Source organism: Auxenochlorella protothecoides (assembly GCF_000733215.1).
Source record: "Auxenochlorella protothecoides strain 0710 unplaced genomic scaffold scaffold18, whole genome shotgun sequence".
In the NCBI taxonomy this organism is placed as follows: domain Eukaryota; kingdom Viridiplantae; phylum Chlorophyta; class Trebouxiophyceae; order Chlorellales; family Chlorellaceae; genus Auxenochlorella; species Auxenochlorella protothecoides.
In genome coordinates, this window is record NW_011934213.1 from 905,494 (window position 1) to 922,912 (window position 17,419).

The following is a 17,419-nucleotide window of genomic DNA, read 5'->3' on the forward strand; positions in this document are numbered from 1 at the left end:
TTATGTTTGACGCCTCAATGTATTTTTGTTTTCTCCCTCGCATAGTGGGGGGCATCCGTGTTGGGAAAGATGCCAACAAAAGAAAGCTCAGTGGGCTCTGCATCCTCACTTTGCACCACCCGATCACTTGTGTTCTTCTGGGAGATCCATTCCCTGAATCGTTCAGTTCACAAAATGTTTGGCAGCACCAAGCTTCAGTGTCAGCACCATTTGCCCCCTGGACAATCGTGCGAGATGTTCTGCACGCACCAGGCGATGCCTCCAAGGGCCGGCGGAAAAACTTCCATTGAGCAGGGATGAAGAGTGAGGGCGTGGGAGGGATGAAGAGCGTGACAAAATTCAAGTGTGATGGAGCATCCCTTGGGCCTGGCAGTGCCGCGCTGCCAGGCAAGGGGGCAGGATTGAGTGGACTTCCTCTTTCCAGGAGGAGGCAGATGACGGATGGATGGCCGCCTGGTCAGCTTGAAATGGACAAGGGAGTGCTGCTCCACACATGCATTTGGCTGCCTCGGACGGATGGTCCTGAAGCGATGACTCACTATTGCTCATGCTGGATGAAGGTGGCAGCACAGTGGGGTGCTGGAGTGGGCCACGGCCTCAACCTCTCCCCCCGTTACACACACTCCAGTCCCTCACTCCGTCTTCTTGGGCGTCCCCCACACAAACATGCCCGTGACGGAGTAGCCGTCGCCGCCGCTCTTCAGCTTGCGCGCGCGCCCCGGCCCGATTTTCTTCAGGATCCACCACGCCAGGAAGGGCGTGTACTGGGTGAGGTAGCCGACGAGCAGCACGGGGTGCCGCGCGATCCAGACCTCGTCCATCTTGCGGTGTGCGGCGCGCACGATGAGCTCCACTGCGCGCGGCACGGCGGTGCGCCCCGAGGAGGAGTGCGCCGCCACCAGCTGCGACCCCTCGCCGTCGGGCGAGGGCACGGTCGTCACTGTCTCGATCAGGCCCAGCGGGCCATAGACCAGCCGTGCATTCCCATCCAGCCCTGTGGCAACGGGGCCGGGGCAGCAGATGGTGGCGCCGATGCCACTGCATGGATTTGGGGGTGGGGTGGGGGGTGGGGTTGGAGGGGGGTGGAGGGGGGGGCTCTGGGGGGGGGGAGAGGGGGAAGGAGGGCAGGCAAGCAGATGAGCAGAAAAGTGGGTTCCCAGGCTGTCAGAGGGAGCCACGGAAAGCAGAGCAGTGGTCTCCAAAGACCCACGCAAACACAGAGATACCCTGATATAACCCCATCCCAGACCCCCACCCCTACCCCCCACCCCAATCCCCCACCCACCCACCTGCCGTGCATCTCGGCCTTGAGGGAGCCGAAGTAGGCGCGGAGGCCGGCCTTGGCGGCGGCGTACACCGCCTGCCCCGGGCTGGGCACCACCCCCGCCATGGAGGAGATGACGACGTGCCAGCCCTTCCCCCGGCGCAGCATGTAGGGCAGCGTTGCGCGGGCCACATTGATGGCGGCGTGCAGGTTGAGGTGCAGCAACTCAGTGGCCACATCGCAGGTGGTCTCCTCCACCACCGCATGCTGGCTGGCGCCGGCGTTGTGGAAGATGTAGTCCAGGCCTGCGCCGCCAAAGGCGGAGCAGGCCGTCTCCACCGCCTCGGCCAGGGTCGCGGGGGGGCCCAGCACGTCCAGACGCAGGAGCAGAACGTCGTCGGCGGGGATGAAGGCGGCGCACTTGGCTTTGACCGCCTGGGATGTACAAATGAGGGAGAGGGGTGGAGACTCTGAGGTGTGGTTGCATACAGAATCGCCCATTGCACAAGGAGCAGTGGGTTGATGCTCTACTGGCATGGTACCCAGGAAACCCTCGCGCAGGGCCGCCGCCGCGCAATGGCCAGCCACTCGAGACAAAGACAAGCACCCACAGCCCCCTCCAGCCTTTCACCTCCAGTTTGCGCTGGGAGCGGGAGCTGAGGATGAGCTTGGCGCCCTGGGCGGCCATGCAGAGCGCCATGGCCTCCCCCAGGCCCTGGCTGGACCCCACGATCCACACCACCTTGCCCGCAAAGGCCCTGGGAGGGGTGGGGGCAGCAGACAAGAGGCCCAGGGATGCATCGGCCCTAGGGTTGCGAAGAAGGGGTGGGAAAGGGGTTCATGGGTCGGAAGCCTGGTGAGGAAGGCGAGGCTGCGACGACGCCCATGGGGCATCTTCATTTGGTGCCCAGTCAATACATACACGAAGCCTGCATCGGGAGCATGTGGCATTCCGATCGAGCATGGCGCGTCCGACAAGTACATCGCGGCTCACCGGGCGAATCGGATCAGGGTGTATACGGCGTAGGCCAGCGCCACACCGCCCAAAACCAGGAGTGGAGACTGCAGCGCCACATCGCGGGCGTGTGAGAGGAGGTTCATGTCAGAGGATACACAGCGTCTGCACCATGTGCGCTGGGTTGGTGGGCAGGGTGCACCACGGCGAGACCGCCTACGAGCTGGGTGTCCGGGGGCGCCGAATGCCGGGATGAGAGAGGGCCGCAACCTACTGTTAGGATGGACATGCGCTTGAGATAAAAGATGCATGCGCAGGCGTGTTACTCCCAGGCACTCGGATGTCACGCATGCCCAGGGCGGAGCCTTTGATCTGAACCCTGCTGAACTGTCGAGCGCGCTGTCAGGGAAAACGTGTACAACAACGGTGGCAAAATTGTGATATTCTTCACAGATCCAGTATCACTCAGGCTTCACATCTCGTTCTTCAGCCTTTGGTAGCCTGAATCCCATGGGACCTCTGCAAGGTTGTGGTGGGATAGAAGGATGGCATGTGCACACATCACCCCTACAAATAAGGACTCCCTTATCGGATACCGGTAACTCAAAGCATGCAGCGACGTGCCTCACCTGTGCATCCCGGTGCCCAGGCATGCCTCGCAGTACCACTTTCCTGAGGCACGGCAGGCAGTGCACCACACGGGCCAGGCGCCCTTGGGAAGCATGGCCGCCTCTGCGAAATTCAGGCGACCCTTTCCCCTGCAGCGGTATGGTGTGGATATGTAAGAGAGCATTGGAACATGCAAAGGACATTGGTCCGGTGCTGTGGGCTTCAGGCTGCCACTTCATGAATGGGGAAGCACGGTAGAGATGGGTGCATGCAACAATGGCCGGAGTGCTGGCATCTCATTCCCCCAAATGCAGAATTCGTGGAGTGGGAGGGTCTCATTCTTAAGCGATGTCAGCTCTAAAAGGGCTTCTTGAGCACAGGAAGGAGCACTTATTGCCACACTATGGTCTTTGAGTGCAATTCATTGCAATAGTCCCCCCCAAATCCTACTCCCACCCGCCCTCGGGTCTCTCACCTGCACACTCCACACATGGCCCTCCCAGTGCCGTCGCAGACCTTACAGGGATTCGCATGCTTCTTCACAGGCATGCAGTACCGGCCTGCCGGCGTGCTACTGAGCACCCTGTCCTCCTCATCTGCCTCCCTCAGCCCTAGCGGTGGAGGCTGCAGGCCCGGGAGGGTGGCAGGCTGTGAAGGGGACGCAGCACAGGCCGATGGCCTGCATGCGGCCTGACTCCTACACTTTTGCACCGGCAGCTTCGGGCGGGGGAGCGCCACACTCCCCCGCTCGAGGGTGGTCACAGGCCGACTCGTACTTCCTGGACTGATCGGCCCCTGTTCGACAGGCAGACGGCGCACGCCGCTAAGATGTCCGGCAGTCGGCTGACTGCATTAGAGTCTCGAGTGGAGCATCGGCAAGCCTGATTTTGCTCAGGCGGGAATGCGAAATTCCGGTCCACCGGTCTCGGAACCTCTCTCGCGCGCAAATCTTTGAGTCTGCCCGCGTCGCAACATCAGGTGTTGCAGATGACAAGGGATCTACCAGGGGCAGGTCTATGTACTTCATGGAGTCAAGGAGCCCGTGCCATACCAACCATGCACATGGCTAGCCCAGCACAGGCGCTCGGGTCCCCGCCTTCTCGCAGGGAACCCACCCAGTCTGGTCACATGCGCTGCGCGGCATACCGCTCGATCAGGTCGGCCACCTTGGCCCTACGCTTAGGCGTGAGGAACTGCTCGCCCGCGCTCACCTTCTCGCGCGCAAGGCGCGCCACCGCCTTGCGCGCGATGTCCTTGTACTGGTCCTTGGAGATGCGCCCCGCCTTGAACATGGGGCGCAGCACCGACTCCACCAGCGAGGGCACGTCGTGTGGCTCGGCCCGGCTCAGCCACGCGGCGCCCTTGCCGTTGGACTTGGCGCCCAGCCTGGCCGTGCCAGCGTCGCCCGCCGGGCCCCGCGCCGAGGCGGCCGCCGTCTTGCGCGAGAAGGCCGCAAAGGTCTCCAGCCGCGCCGCGGCGGAGGGGCCCGTGCCGTCGGCGGCCAGGGCGGCCGCCCGCGCCGCCACGGCCGCCGCCGCGGCCGCCGCCGCCTCCGCAGCCGCGCGCGCCCTGCGCAGCGCCTCCTGTGCCTCCTCGTCCAGCTCTACGGCGGCAGCGGCCGGCGCGGCGGCCGTGGAGTTCCTGAGCAGGGTGCCCTCCTGCGCGCCGGCCTCGCCGGCGGCCAGGGCCGGCGCCCAAGCCGCCGTCGCGCCCGCCGCCGCGCGAGCGACATCGGAGTCAGAGTGCCGCCGCAGGCGCGGCCCCGCGACCAGGGTGGCCAGGCCGGTGGAGCGCAGCAGATCGGCGCCCACGGGAAGGGCCTGCAGCAGGCGCAGCACCGCCTCCAGCACCGGCGTGTGCAGGGAGTTGCCCACCGAATCCTCCAGCCAGCTGTGGGAATGGGGGGAAGGGGAGCGAGGCAAGGGGGTGAAGGAGTGAGCGCATGTGCATGGGGTGTGCATTGCAACCGTGGGCTGCACCCTCGACGCGCGGAGGGGAAAGGAGGAGGCCGCAGACGCGCGGAGGGGCACGGTCCAATGGCAAGGCTGGGATTTACGCTGCGTCCATGCGATGCAGGATCCTGCACCCAGAACCACCCCAACCCCCCTGCATCCCTCCCACAAAGCCTACCTGTGGAGGATGGAGAGGACCTCGGGCTCGGCAGCCACGGCGGCCCGTGCACGTGCGTCCGCCTGCCGGAGGCACTGCGCCAGGGCGACACGCCCGGCAGCGCCCCCGGTGGAGTGCAGCAGGTCTGCCAGGGAGCTCACGTCGCCTGTGCGCCAGCCCAAAGAGGATGGGGTCGGGGGGAGGCAGTGATGGTGTGCGGCGGGGTCGCACCGGCCCTCCAGCATCCCTCCGCAGACACGCAGCCTGAGCCCCGTGCACCACACCGCGCACCACCGGAGGCGAGCAGGATAGCGCGCCACACCACCTTCTGATCAGCCCGGGCAGCCTCTCTCTGTCGACGGGTTGGGGGGGGTGGGGGGGGTGGAACATGAGCGTCGACATGCAGACCCACCGTCGACTGAGGGACGACATGCTCGGGGGCACACACTCATCGGAGAATGAAGCGTCGGGTGTGGGCGCCATGCAATGCGCTTCACATCCATGGGACTCACTGACGCAGCCGCAACTGTGCGGCCATGTGCCAACCCGTACGCCCCTCGGCCCCCTCCACGCACGTCGGCCGGCAGCAGCGGCGCCCCCCTGCCCTCCCTCAACCCGGCTCTCACCGCGCGCTGCTCGTCCATGCGCCGGGCCACGTCTCGCCCCAGCACCAGCTCCAGCTGGCGCTCCTCCAGCTCTGCCTGCTGGGAGCTGTCCAGGCGCGCCCGCTTGGTCGACGGCTCCTGCATGCTCAGGTAGTCCTGCGTGCAGGCAGGGGCATGCATGGTGGGCGGCGGCGGCGACGCAGCCAACAGGTCCCGAGCAGGCGCATTGTGAGGCTGGGGTCGGCCGAGGACCTGCCATCCCCTGACCCACCTCCCCCCCCCCTCGGCCCCTCACACCTCCAGGCCCTCGCTGCCGTCCAACAGCGCCAGCGCCCGCACAGCCTCCCGCAGGCCCGAGAGCATGGCACCGCCCACTGTGTCGGGGTGGGCGCGTGCAGTGTGCTCCCCGGCAAACAGGATGCGGCGCCGCACCTGTTGGGATGAGGGGGGGGAGGTTGTCGAGGAGGCCCGCGGGCGGCCGACTCCAAGGTTCGCAGGGCCAAGCCAAGAGTGGGTATGCGGGCCCCGGAGTGACCCCGGAGACCTGCACGATCCCTGCGCCCCACTCCCCGGGCCTGCAAGCAAGAATGATTCGGGCCGTCATCTCCCTGAAAATTGATAGTACCGGCGCGGCCAGGGCGTCGTAGTCCTTGCCGCTGGCCCCAACGGCCACGTAGGAGTAGCTGCCACGGGCGTGTGGGTCGGCGGACCAGCGCGTGACGACGCTCGCCTCCGGGTCGGGCACCGTCCCTTCGCCGGGGAATAGGCGGCGCAGCGCGCGCAGCGAGACGGCCACCGCCTCCTCGTCGCTGTCGGCCTCCAGGCGGCGCGCCGCCGCGCCAGAGACCAGGCAGGAGAGGAGGGGCACGCCGCCGTTGTGCCGCGCCAGATTCCAGAACATGAAGCAGCGGCCGCGGCGCTGCTCCCCCGCCGGCGCCACACCGCCAAAATAGTCCAGGCCGTTGTCCCAGAAGATGCGGGGGAACTGGAGGACCACCTGCGGGTGGTGGTGGTGGGGAAATGGTCTGGTACTGGCGTGCACAGTGCTTTCTGGTACCGAGCCTAACACAGCACCCTTGACATGGCCCTTTCAAAACCCCATCTCCGAACAACACACATCCTTCACACCTTGTTGAGGCAGCCGAAGCCCAGCCGCTGGATGGCCGCCGTCTTCCAGGCCGCCAGCGCGGGGCTGAAGGCGATGGCGCCGGCCTTGAGCACGCCCAGCGGCACAGTCACGATCACCGCGTCGGCCTCCAGTCTTTCCTCCTGGGCGCCTGCCACGCGCACAGACACGCGCGCCCCGTCCGCCGCGTCAGCCACTGCGTCCACGGCGCAGCCCAGGCGCACCGGCAGGCCGGCGGCCAGCACTCGGAAGGCGGCGTCATAGCCGCCGGGGACCATGCAGTGCGGGCCTCCAAATCCCCCAAACTCCTCGTCCTGGTTCCAGTGCCGCGCCGATATCTGCGTACGGTGGGGGTCCAGAGGGTGTCAGGGAGTGAGAGTGCATGGCAGATCGTGTTCAGAAGGAAGGGGCGTCAGCACTCACGCTGGACTCTTCCACATGCCTTCCTCGCCCTCCCCTCTGCTGCCTCCATTGTCGATCACCTCTGACAGGGAGGCGGAGCAGCCGTACTCCAGGTTGGCCCAGTGCCACTCGAGCAGCCGCCGCTCCTCGGGCAGGAGGGTGTGCCGGGGCCCGACCCGCCGCCTGGGGGTCTGGCTTCCAGGCTCAGCGCCGTCCTCCGCCCCTTCCACAGCCCGCAGCATGGCCTGCATGCAGGTCCGCACCGCGGCCTCGGCGTCGACCTCGGCAGGGTGTCTGGTTGCTCCTGAAGGTCCAGGTGCGCCGCCCTCGGCCTCTGGCACATCCCTGGCGCCTGCCTCCCTGGCGTCGCCACCTACACTCTTGGCACCCCCCGTCGCATCCTCCTCCTCCTCGTCGTCGCTGCCAAACAGCGTCCCCTCCGCCTCACGCTGACGCAGCGCGCGCTCCAGCAGGGCGCCATAGCTCAGCCACGCGCTGGCCGCCTCCGGCATGTCTGCCAGCGCGGCCGCCGCGTCGTCCATCAGTCGGTTCTGCAGCCTGCGCAAAGGTGGGGTTGAGCCCTGGCTTGAGGAGATCTGGCCCTGGTTACATGCCGTGCGTGAGGGCTGCAACACCTCCTCCCCCCGTCAACGCACAGCCCCAATCCCCGCTCAGAGCACCCACCGCTCAATGCGCGCGTCCAGCTGCGCATCCACGGGGTCGGGCCCGTCGTGGAGGGGCAGGTCTCGGGACAAGGTGTGCAGGTCCCGGCCCAGCTGGCGGAGGAGCAGGGTGGAGGGGTCGGGTCGCAGGCCCGACTTCACGTCCGGCGCCGTGCCAGTCACGATGGAGGCGCCCAGGTCCACGGGGGCGCGCAGGCCGTGACCCTGGAAGGAGTGCACCCTGCCCCCCACCCGGTCCCGGGCCTCCAGCACCACCACCTCCACGCCGTGCCTCTGAGTGGGGGAGGGTGTTTGGAATGGGATTGCAGTGGCTGAAAAGACGTCAAGAATTCAATCAGGGGGTGTCATTGGTATAAGCTGTGGGAAATCGCCTTCCTGGCCAGCACAAGGTCCGCAGAAACGCTCAGGCCTCACAGGAGAAGGACATCAGTGTATTCTTCAGTGATTTCCTTGCTGTAGCGAGCACACCCATGCACATCCAGATACCAAGTGTACTGGGGACCTGCCCAGCCTCATCTGCAAGATTAATCACCTGGAGATGGGACGCAGCAGTGAGCCCCGCCGGCCCCGCTCCAATGACGATCACCTTCTTCTTGGATGCCGCTTCCGCCGCCTGGCCCGCGGCTGCGGCGGAGAGGGCGGCCTGCTTGGCCAAGAACTCGGGCGGGGGGCCACCGCGTTCTAGATAATCGCCCACCTGTGGATTGGCAGGGCAGTGCAATGTGTGCAACGTATTCTTGAGGACAAGCCTGCACCCCTGGTCGGATGCCATGCACGGGTGTCAGATTGAAGGGTTGAGCCTGAGAGAAATGCAGCTGGCGCCGTACGCAGTGCAAGCAACAGACAACCAGCCTGCGGCCCAAGAGAGAGCACGCACCAGGGCCCTGATGAACTTCTTGTAGGGACCCATGTCGGTCTCCAGCTTCTCGGCCAGCTGCTGCCTCAGCGATTTCTCAGTGACAGTCTGCGGGCAAAGGGCGGGAGGACGGCAAGGTGAAAATCTTGCTGTGCACGCCCCCGCCCACCTGCGAGCCAGAGCCCAGGATGTGGTCCATGGTCCAGGCCCATGCAGCATGACAGGAGAGTGGCAGCTCAAGGTCTACATCCAAGCCAACCTGTAGATCGGCTGAAGCCAGAAGCTCGTGCAGAGTGAAGGACACCGCGGCTTCATCCACCACCGTCGCGACCCATGCGGCTGGTTTGTCGTCCTCTAGACTCCGCACCAGCCCAAAGTTGATGATGCCCTGTCGGTCCAGGAACTGAAAGGCCTCTCTCACCCGTGTGAGGGACAGGTGCTCCGGGGCGGTGGCTGGCATAGGGATAGGAGGAGGTGGGAGTCGGGTCATGCCGCTGTTGCCCTCTGCAGCATGGGTGCCAGTGGCTCGCGGTTGCAGACCCCAGCACCTCAAGTCCAAGACTCTTTGAAGACTCTGGGCACACAACTGCCTAGGGACTTCAAACACAGCATGGACGGGATAGGCACACTCTGCCGTCAGGCTGCCATCACCCTCATCTTTTTCACTCCTCCTCGGGCCCCCATCTGTCTCTCACCTACGCATTGCTCCTCTGTGAGGAGGGCTGAGGCATTTGCATGCCACTGCATGAGCACATGGTTCCTGCAAGGGAACAGAGGGAGGTGCCTGCTCTGCACAGCAGATTCACCAGAGGTAGAATTGAGGCAGGGTGCCCTGGACCCACATGGCGTCCCCTTGCTCCCTGTCACTACAAGCAATCGCACCTAGCTTCGAGGTAGCTGTTCGTGGAGTATGGGAACTTCATTAGCTCTGCCCGGCTCAGGGACCGGGGACGGCATCCCGCGGCGATGGCAGCCTGTGCTGCAGGGTGTGTGGCATCCTCCCGAGAGGCAGAGGTCCCATGACCTGGCCGCTGGCGAAGGCCGTACAAGCCTCCATAACCGGTGTTGTGTTGACTCATTCTTCTGAAGTTTTACAGGAGAATGATGAGAAGCCAACTGGACGGAACTGGGGTCCACAACTCGATGGTGTCGTGAGGGGCAGAAGAGACACTGAAACTCCTCCCCCGGTCAGCTATAATCCCGGCTCATCTTGACCGTTGAGAGCCATTGAAGTACTCAGAAGGTATAAAATCCAAGCCTATGCCTGTATTGTAGTTTTCTAGCATTGAAATACGTCCGGTTCCGGGCCATGCAGTGGGTCCCCCGCGCGGTGCACAAATTTTTGGAAAGCGAGTCGGTGCCCTGAGCTGCTCACCTCCATCCTCATGTGTCCAAGTCCATCGCAGCTTGATTGTCTCAAGAACATCGTGGTATTGGTGTATCAATCGAAGAGTAGATCCGATGGCAGACCCCGAGGCAGTGGCTAAGGTGAGTACTCGGAGTCCCTCTGGTGAACCAGGACACCCTTCACTGAAATGATACCGGGATTCGCTCATTTTCCTCTCCCATCATTCCTCAAACAGGCCTTCACAGATCACTATTATGCCACCTTTGATTCCAACCGGGCCAACCTGCTGGGCCTGTACCAGGATCAGTCCCTCCTCTCCTTCGAGGGACAGAAGTTCCAGGGCGCGCAGCAGGTACCAATGGCGTCGGGATAGATGCACGCGACGTGTAGATGCGGGACGTCGACCTCTGGGCGGGAGTGTGGATCTGCGGGAGGGTTCATAGTGGTACTTTCCCACCCACCCTCCCTGCATGTTCTCCTGCAGATCGTCCAGAAGCTGGCCTCCCTGCCATTCCAGAACTGTCAACATCGCATCTCGTCGACGGATGCCCAGCCCTCCGTTTCGGGAGGAGTGCTGGTGTTTGTGACTGGACAGCTCATTGTACGCATCTTGCATTGCTGTGTTGATGGGGGGGGTGTTGCCTTGCCAGGGAAACGCTTGCAGAGCTGGGGAGGGGAACTTGATTGTATTGATGAATATTACACATGCCACCGCACAATGCAGCAAGGTGTCCCACTGCACCCATTCTCCTTCTTCCAACAGACGGAGGGCGAGAGCAACCCCCTGAAATTCAGTCAGACGTTCCACCTGGCGCCCCTGAATGGCAGCTTTGTGGTGACCAACGGTGAGTGCCATTGCGTGTGGTGGTGCGACAGCAGGGGCTACGAGTGGTATGCTGGCATGGTTCCTTCTGGGAGGGCATTCCCTGCACCATGCGGTTTGGCATTGCGAGTGTGGTCAAATTTCGAATAGGAGGCTGTTGCAAGACAGGAGCCGTCCATTTGTACCTGCCTCACAATCTTCCTTTCGCCTCAGCCCCTCATCCCACAACCATGGACGCAGATCTCTTCCGCTTGAACTACGCCTGATCATGCATGCGGCGCCCAGCGTCGATCTGGCTGTCTGGACAGAGCTGGTCTCGACCTCCGATGCCAAGAATCCGCCCTTCTCCTTTTCAAAGAGGCATCTGGTACCTGCACGCACAGCCACTTGCCTGCATGCTTTCTGATAGCTGGAATGCAGACCTTACACGATGCACACGAACTACTGGATCAGGCACTCTGAAAGTTTGGTTGCCAGCCAGTAGAACAGATCAGGATTGGGGCAGCTGGCAGCAGGGGAAGAATCCATCTGTTCCAAGCAGCAGCCACCGCTCCTCCACACAGAGCAGCAGTGCATCGCTCAGCCCATGCGCTCGCCATCGGGCAGCTGCGCTCGGTCTGTCAACCTGAGCGCCAGTACCCGGCGGTTGCCGGCGGTCTCCTCCACGCTGATGGTGACGGCGCAGGTGTCGAAGATGGTGTAGGCCACCCCGCCGTCCTCCCGCGACACGGTCTGCTTCTCCTCATCATACACAAACCGGGGTACGGCGCCTGGCGCTGAGTCGACGGCGGCCGGGGCGCTGCTGCTGACGCCCTCCTTTCCAGCTCGGTCGGCGTCGTCCAGATGGACGGGGCCCTCGATGCCGTACTTGGGCACGAACACGAGCAGCCCGTTGGCGCGGACCTGGGATATGGGGAGGGTTGGATTATGGGTGAGTGAGGGTTGGGACACTGTTGGAAGGTACTTGGGGGGCTGGGCACTGGAAGCGCAGCCCACACAGACGGCCTGGCCACTCACAAACCCAGCACGCCAGCCTCCGCCCCCCAGGGACCATGGCTCCACTGAGATGCCCTTGTGCAAGCAGGGCACACCGCAGGCCAACACCCACCTGCTCCTCCCAAACACCACCCCCCCACACCCTCATCACCCGCGTGACGCGCGCGTCCGCCACCACAGTCCGCCCCCTGAAGAAGATGAGGGTGTGCAGTTCCACGCTGGCCCGCCCCGCCAGCTGCGCATTCTTGTGCCGCACGTTCAGGTTGTCCACGGTGTCGGCCACGCGGGGCCGGTCCCGCATGGACCCCGGCAGGGGGGCCAGGCCCAGCGCGGCCATCAGCACCCGGTGCACCACCACGTCGGCGTACCTGCGCGAGCAGGGAAGCGAGAATGGCTCGAGATGAGGGCATGTGGGGGGTTGTGTGAGGGGTCCGTGTGTATGACTGCATCTTGCATGGGTATTTTGGGGACGGGGCAAACAGCACCCTCCCATGCAACGGGCGTCCTGAGAGCTGGAAGCCTGCCGAAGCCGAGCTTCCCTCGCGGACTCCCACATCACACCCCCAAACACACCGTCGGATGGGGGAGGTGAAGTGGGTGTAGAGCGGTGCAGCCAGGCCGTAGTGGTGGTACTCCGGCACCGACAGCTCGCCCGAGTTGAAGTATACGGCCTGCGTCATGCAGCGCGTCGCCATGATGCGGACCAGCTTGTTGAAGTAGGGGTCGGAGGCGCGCACTGCTCCATCCAGGCTCGCCGCCAGGGTCTAACAGAGTTTGTGCATTTGGGTGGGTATCAGAGAATGACGTGGGCAGGGTTCTCCAACGGACAAGGGACAAGGGGATACCCAGGACTGGCGAGGAATAGAGCAGGTGGCTATTGTAGGGGCGGCCGCCTTGAGCGGCGCAGGGCATTGCACCACGTTGCAAAGCGCAGTGCGTGAATATTCTACCGTGCCCCCACACCTCTGCACAATGCACTTCACCTTGCTGCTGGAGGCGTCGATGGCGAAGCCCGCAGCCGCGGCGGCACGGAGCAGCGGCTCAAACTGGCGCGGGGCGGGCGTCGGGTGGCGGCGCAGGAGGGAGCAGGCCGGGAAGGCGCCCAGCGTAGCCTCCGCCACGCTGCAGTTGGCCAGCAGCATCATCTCCTCCACCATCTGGTTGGTGTCGCGGAGCTGGTACATGCCCACGTCCAGCGGGTCGTGGGTCTCGGTGTCGATCTCGAACTTGACCTCGGGCGACGCGAGGGACAGCGCGCCCCTCTCGGAGCGCCTCGCCCGCAGGATCTTGGCCAGCCGGTTCATCTCCCGCAGGTTGCACTGTGGGGGTAGGGTGGGGCGAGATTGAGTGTGTGGAGGTGCAGGTGGGTGGTGGTTCACCACAGAGCAGGGAGGGGGCGTAACCGACGAGCCTCCCGTTCCAAGGTCCCAGGGCAACATCTCGCAATTCAACTCACCGACACGTCGTCCGTCAGCCGCTCGTCGTCGATGCGGGCCTGGGCCTCGGCGTAGGTCAGCGCCTCCCTCGACCTTATGATGCTCTTGGTGAAGCGCGTGCTCAGGATCTGGAGAGGGGGAGGGGAGGATTGCAGCGAATGATGTGAGGTTGAGGGAGAAGGGGTGTTGCCGAGGATACCCTGTGGCAGCCTCCTGGACTGGCAACAGTGTTGGAGGGTTGTTCCTCAGACACTCAGCAGCCACTCCGGTGGGAGCGGCCGGCGCAGTCGTTTTCAGATGGCCCAGCTGCGCAATGGCATGCGCACACACACACGTGTGCCAAACTCCCTGCTCTATTGTGGCCCCATCTCACATAGGCAGTGGACCCTAAACCTTCACCCTACCCACGCCCCCACCTGTGCGTCTGGAGTCACCTCCCAGATGGCCGAGAAGGCGAGGCGGTCCACGCCGCTGCGCAGGGAGCAGATGTCCTCCGTCAGGGGCTTGGGCAGCATGTCTATCCGCCGCTGCACCAGGTACACCGTCGTGGCCCTGTCGTGGGATTAGTATTGGAAAGAATGGCCAAATGTGGGGTTGGGGTTGGCATTAAGGCCTGTCATATGTTCAAACTCTACCTCCGCCCTGCACTCGACAGTATTACGGCAAGGCACAGACACATGGATGCTGCACTCTCTCCTCCCTCATTTCCCCCCTTCCCCTCCCCTCCACCCCCTCCAATCCACCCCCCCCACTCCCCCCACCCCACCTCCTGCCCGCCTCCTCGTCCATGGCGGTGTCGGGCTTGAGGAAGTGGGTGACGTCGGCGATGTGCACCCCCAGCTCCAGGTTGCCGCCCGCCAGCCGCCGCACGTGCAGCGCGTCGTCGATGTCCTTGCACCCCGGCGGGTCTACGGAGCAGACGGGGAGGTGGCGCAGGTCGGCGCGGGCCGGGTCGGCCGCCTCGGCTTCGCCCAGCGCCCAGGGCAGGGGCGGGACGCAGGCGTGCACCGCCGGCGTGAAGGGCGCGGTGTTGATGTCGTTCTCCAGCAGCAGCACCTCCGTCTCCGTCTCCTTGTCACCGATGGCGCCCAGGGTACGCACGTAGTGGCCCGTGGGGTACAGGGAGTCGGTGTCCCAGGCGTCGATGGCCACCACGATGCGTTTGTCGGATAGCGTGGCCGCCTTTTCGGGGTGGAAAGGGGGGGCAGGGTTGTGGAGTGGGTGGGTGGATGGTTTGATTGGGTGGGCTTGATGAGGGGGGAGTAGGGCTAGGGTGTGGGGCAATCTGGTGGGTTGTGTGTGTCACTCCTGGGTGCGAGGGGATGGAGGGTCCAGGGCCCTCATTGCGTCTGACCCCAGTGTGCGTCCACGCCTCTGCAGACCACCATTTTCCACAGCCGTCCGCATGATCAAGCGCCCACGCTCCCCACCCAAGACCTGTGGCCTCACCCCCACCCAATTTGGTGTTCACACCTCCCACCTGGCGGGTGGTGATGCGCACAAAGGGGTAGCGCCGCTCCACGGGGCACACCAGCACCGAGGCCGTCCCCGGCCCGTGTGAGGCCCCCGGTACGCGCGGCGGCTGCAGCGAGCCGCAGTACCCACGCGTGCGCCAGCTGCGCTTGATGATGCCCACCACCCGGCCCGTCGGCTGGCGGGCGGCCGAGGTGTCGTCCCCGCCCGCAGCTCCGGCGACGCCGGGGTAGTGCTCGCCGGGGTCGACCTGGGCGATGTGTGCGCCGCCGTCCTCTCCCAGCACCTCCTCCTCCCCCTCGCTGGCATCGGCGGCGTCCAGCTCGGCCTGGGTGGGCAGGTGGGCGGAGGGGCCGCGCCACTGCTCCTCCAGCAGCAGCTCCACTGCGGGGGATGGGAGTTTTGTGTGTTGTTGTGTTGAATGGGGGATGTGATCGGGGCGGGAATCCCGTGTAGAGGTCGTGCAAGGCTGTGCATCAGTATGGTACAGGGCGGCTCTGATTGACAATGGGCATGACGTGCTTGGAGGAGGCAGAATGGCATCAGGCGGCAGCCTCGAGCCTCATGCTACTGGAGCAAGGCCAGCCTGCCAGACATGCGCTGCATGCGCTCCCAGGCCCCATAGGAAGGGAGGAGGGGTACGAAACCCCACCCCAGAGCGCCACCTCACCAGCCACCACATCGCCGTCCATGGCCCGATTCAGCGCGCCGCGCCCAGAGAGCAGAATCTCCTGCTCCACGCTCTGGCAGGCGATGTACCCCTCCCAGGGGTTGAAGCGGCTGACGCGCAGCGTGCCCTGGTGGTACCGCCCCGCCTTGATCCCGGCGGTGACCTCCGACAGCGGCTTGTGATCCTCAAACACTCGCCGCTTCTTCTTGGGCCCGGCCCCGCCCCCGACTGTGCGCAGAAAGGGTGGAATGGTGGGGGGGTGGTGTGGAAAGGCAAGCAATACTGACGATGGCCCGAAGCCCAAGCCATGGGCTGTTCAGACCGAGTCGCAAGGGGGTGCTCATCAGACACAGCGCTCGCTGTCCGATGACTCTGGAGCCATGGAGGGTATGAGTGTATCAAACACGGTTTTAAGCAGGCACGGAAGCACAGCAGCGTCCCTCCCAGCGGATGCTGGGCGGCGCCTTCCAGCACCCCACGGTCCCCAGTCCCCCTTTCAACCTTCTCTCTGCTCAGCCTGGGTGGCCAGGCCGGCGCTGACCAGGTCAGACAGCTCGGGCACATCTTCACGCAGCCGAGCGTAGGCCTGGTTGTGGATGAGGATGAAGGGTGACATGCTGGAAGTGGTGGCGGGCCCCGGCGCTCGAATGCCACGCCGTCCGAGTGTGCAAACAAACCATGCAGCCCGGGTATAAGATGGCCCACACCCCACGACCCAGTGCAACAGACACCTCACACGGTCCTCATAACGCCATGCCAAGCCCCATTGCTCCCCCCTGCATGCCCCTCTCACCGCGCAGCTCATGGCCTCCACCCCCGCCTCGATGGCCTTGGTGCGGTTGCCGGCGTCATCCGTCAGCAGCAGGATGGGCTTGCCGGGCATGCGCTGTGAATACCACTCTGCCGCGCGGCGGATGGCGCGGTCGTTGCGGTCGTTGGGGCTCTCGCCCGGATCCTGCTTGACATAGGTGTCCCTGCAGCACATGGGGCGAGGGTGGGGAGGCGCGCCATGGCTGGGGTAAAAGGTCATGGGTGTCATGGGAGCCACGGCGTACCAGCAGGCAAGCCGACAGCGTTTCATCGCACCCCCTCGCCTCACTTGTGGTTCTCGTTGGCGAAGACGTAGAAGCGCTTGAAGTCGCTGGCGGTGAGTGCCTTGAGCCTCTGGAACACAGACTGGTTCCGGGCCCTCACCTCCTCGAGGACGATGGCCGGCACGACAACATCAGTCACCGCAGCGTGCTCCAGGAAGTCCATCTGGTGGTTGGAAGGGGTTGGAGGAAGGGGAGGGGGGAAGGTGGGATGCTTGCTCATGGCAGGGTTAGAGAGAAACATGGGCTTGTAACGATATCGGCAGGAGACATGGAGCAAGCGAGGGAGGACCAGACTGGAACAGTGGGGAGCGGTCGAGGGCACCTGCCGGGGCTTCCTTGTCATAACGTCCAGCGTAGAGCTCACCCACAGCAAGAGCATGCAAACACTTCATAATGAGGGCATAGTTGCTTGTGCCAGACGTTCTTCACAAGATAGCCTCGTGGCCCTTCATGTCTCAGAGCACCAAACATGTCAATCTGAGACATCCACCCCCGACCACTGCCCATTGCTGACACCCTCACAGACCTGGTGAAGGGCCACATTTGTATCGAGCACGATGTATCTCTGTGCATCAGGGCTGAGTTTGAAGGAAGCAGGGTCGCACTCAGGATCCAGGGGCGAACCGGAGTATATGTCCTCTCGCAGGTAGTGCTCCCTCACCACCTAGAAAGAATAGAATGAGTTGTGGAGCATCCATTCAGCTGCGTGAGATCAGGTCGAGTTTTTCCAGATCATTGCTGTTGCGGACACAGCTGGGGCTCTCCCAGCCTGGGAGCAGAGCTGTTGTGGTATTCTGGACCTCCTCCCACGTCTGCATGGCAAGCTTGCAATTTCTCCTCCGACCCACCTTCAGGATTTTGCCCCTTTTCGTCTTTTTGACAAACGTCTTTGACTGCAGCATCGTGAGTATTGAGTTCGTCCCTCTCAGTCGCTGGTGACCCGAGAGCTTGGCCCCAAGCTGTGTCCTCC

The 17,419-nt window shown here is 64.0% G+C and overlaps 5 protein-coding genes across 5 annotated transcripts; 1 reads left to right on the plus strand and 4 right to left on the minus strand.

Moving 5' to 3' along the window:
- Positions 1–632: 632 nt before the first annotated feature.
- On the minus strand, positions 633–2,365 carry F751_1945 (Dehydrogenase/reductase SDR family member 7; the record flags this gene model as incomplete). Its single annotated transcript, XM_011399652.1, has 4 exons — positions 633–1,038; positions 1,290–1,699; positions 1,896–2,070; positions 2,259–2,365. The coding sequence occupies 4 exons, from the start codon at positions 2,363–2,365 to the stop codon at positions 633–635; spliced, it is 1,098 nt and encodes a 365-aa protein (XP_011397954.1).
- Positions 2,366–3,952: 1,587 nt separating this feature from the next.
- On the minus strand, positions 3,953–9,532 carry F751_1946 (Lysine-specific histone demethylase 1A; the record flags this gene model as incomplete). The annotated part of the gene is made up of 15 exons (XM_011399653.1): positions 3,953–4,201; positions 4,559–4,718; positions 4,959–5,103; positions 5,229–5,289; positions 5,564–5,698; positions 5,840–5,974; positions 6,168–6,539; positions 6,671–7,006; positions 7,151–7,628; positions 7,755–8,026; positions 8,286–8,450; positions 8,631–8,717; positions 8,869–9,062; positions 9,305–9,369; positions 9,492–9,532. 15 exons carry the CDS (start codon positions 9,530–9,532, stop codon positions 3,953–3,955), a joined length of 2,895 nt encoding a protein of 964 aa, XP_011397955.1.
- Positions 9,533–10,070: 538 nt separating this feature from the next.
- On the plus strand, positions 10,071–11,046 carry F751_1947 (Nuclear transport factor 2; the record flags this gene model as incomplete). The annotated part of the gene is made up of 5 exons (XM_011399654.1): positions 10,071–10,097; positions 10,193–10,309; positions 10,442–10,558; positions 10,721–10,802; positions 11,021–11,046. The coding sequence occupies 5 exons, from the start codon at positions 10,071–10,073 to the stop codon at positions 11,044–11,046; spliced, it is 369 nt and encodes a 122-aa protein (XP_011397956.1).
- On the minus strand, positions 10,554–10,703 carry F751_1948 (hypothetical protein; the record flags this gene model as incomplete). The annotated part of the gene is made up of 1 exon (XM_011399655.1): positions 10,554–10,703. One exon carries the CDS (start codon positions 10,701–10,703, stop codon positions 10,554–10,556), a length of 150 nt encoding a protein of 49 aa, XP_011397957.1.
- A 313-nt stretch (positions 11,047–11,359) lies between the features above and the next one.
- Positions 11,360–17,351, minus strand: F751_1949 (Exosome complex exonuclease RRP44; the record flags this gene model as incomplete). Its single annotated transcript, XM_011399656.1, has 14 exons — positions 11,360–11,683; positions 11,919–12,144; positions 12,350–12,540; positions 12,760–13,095; positions 13,233–13,340; positions 13,629–13,739; positions 14,047–14,394; positions 14,693–15,069; positions 15,356–15,583; positions 15,857–15,941; positions 16,149–16,329; positions 16,455–16,612; positions 16,976–17,113; positions 17,298–17,351. 14 exons carry the CDS (start codon positions 17,349–17,351, stop codon positions 11,360–11,362), a joined length of 2,865 nt encoding a protein of 954 aa, XP_011397958.1.
- Positions 17,352–17,419: the final 68 nt, after the last annotated feature.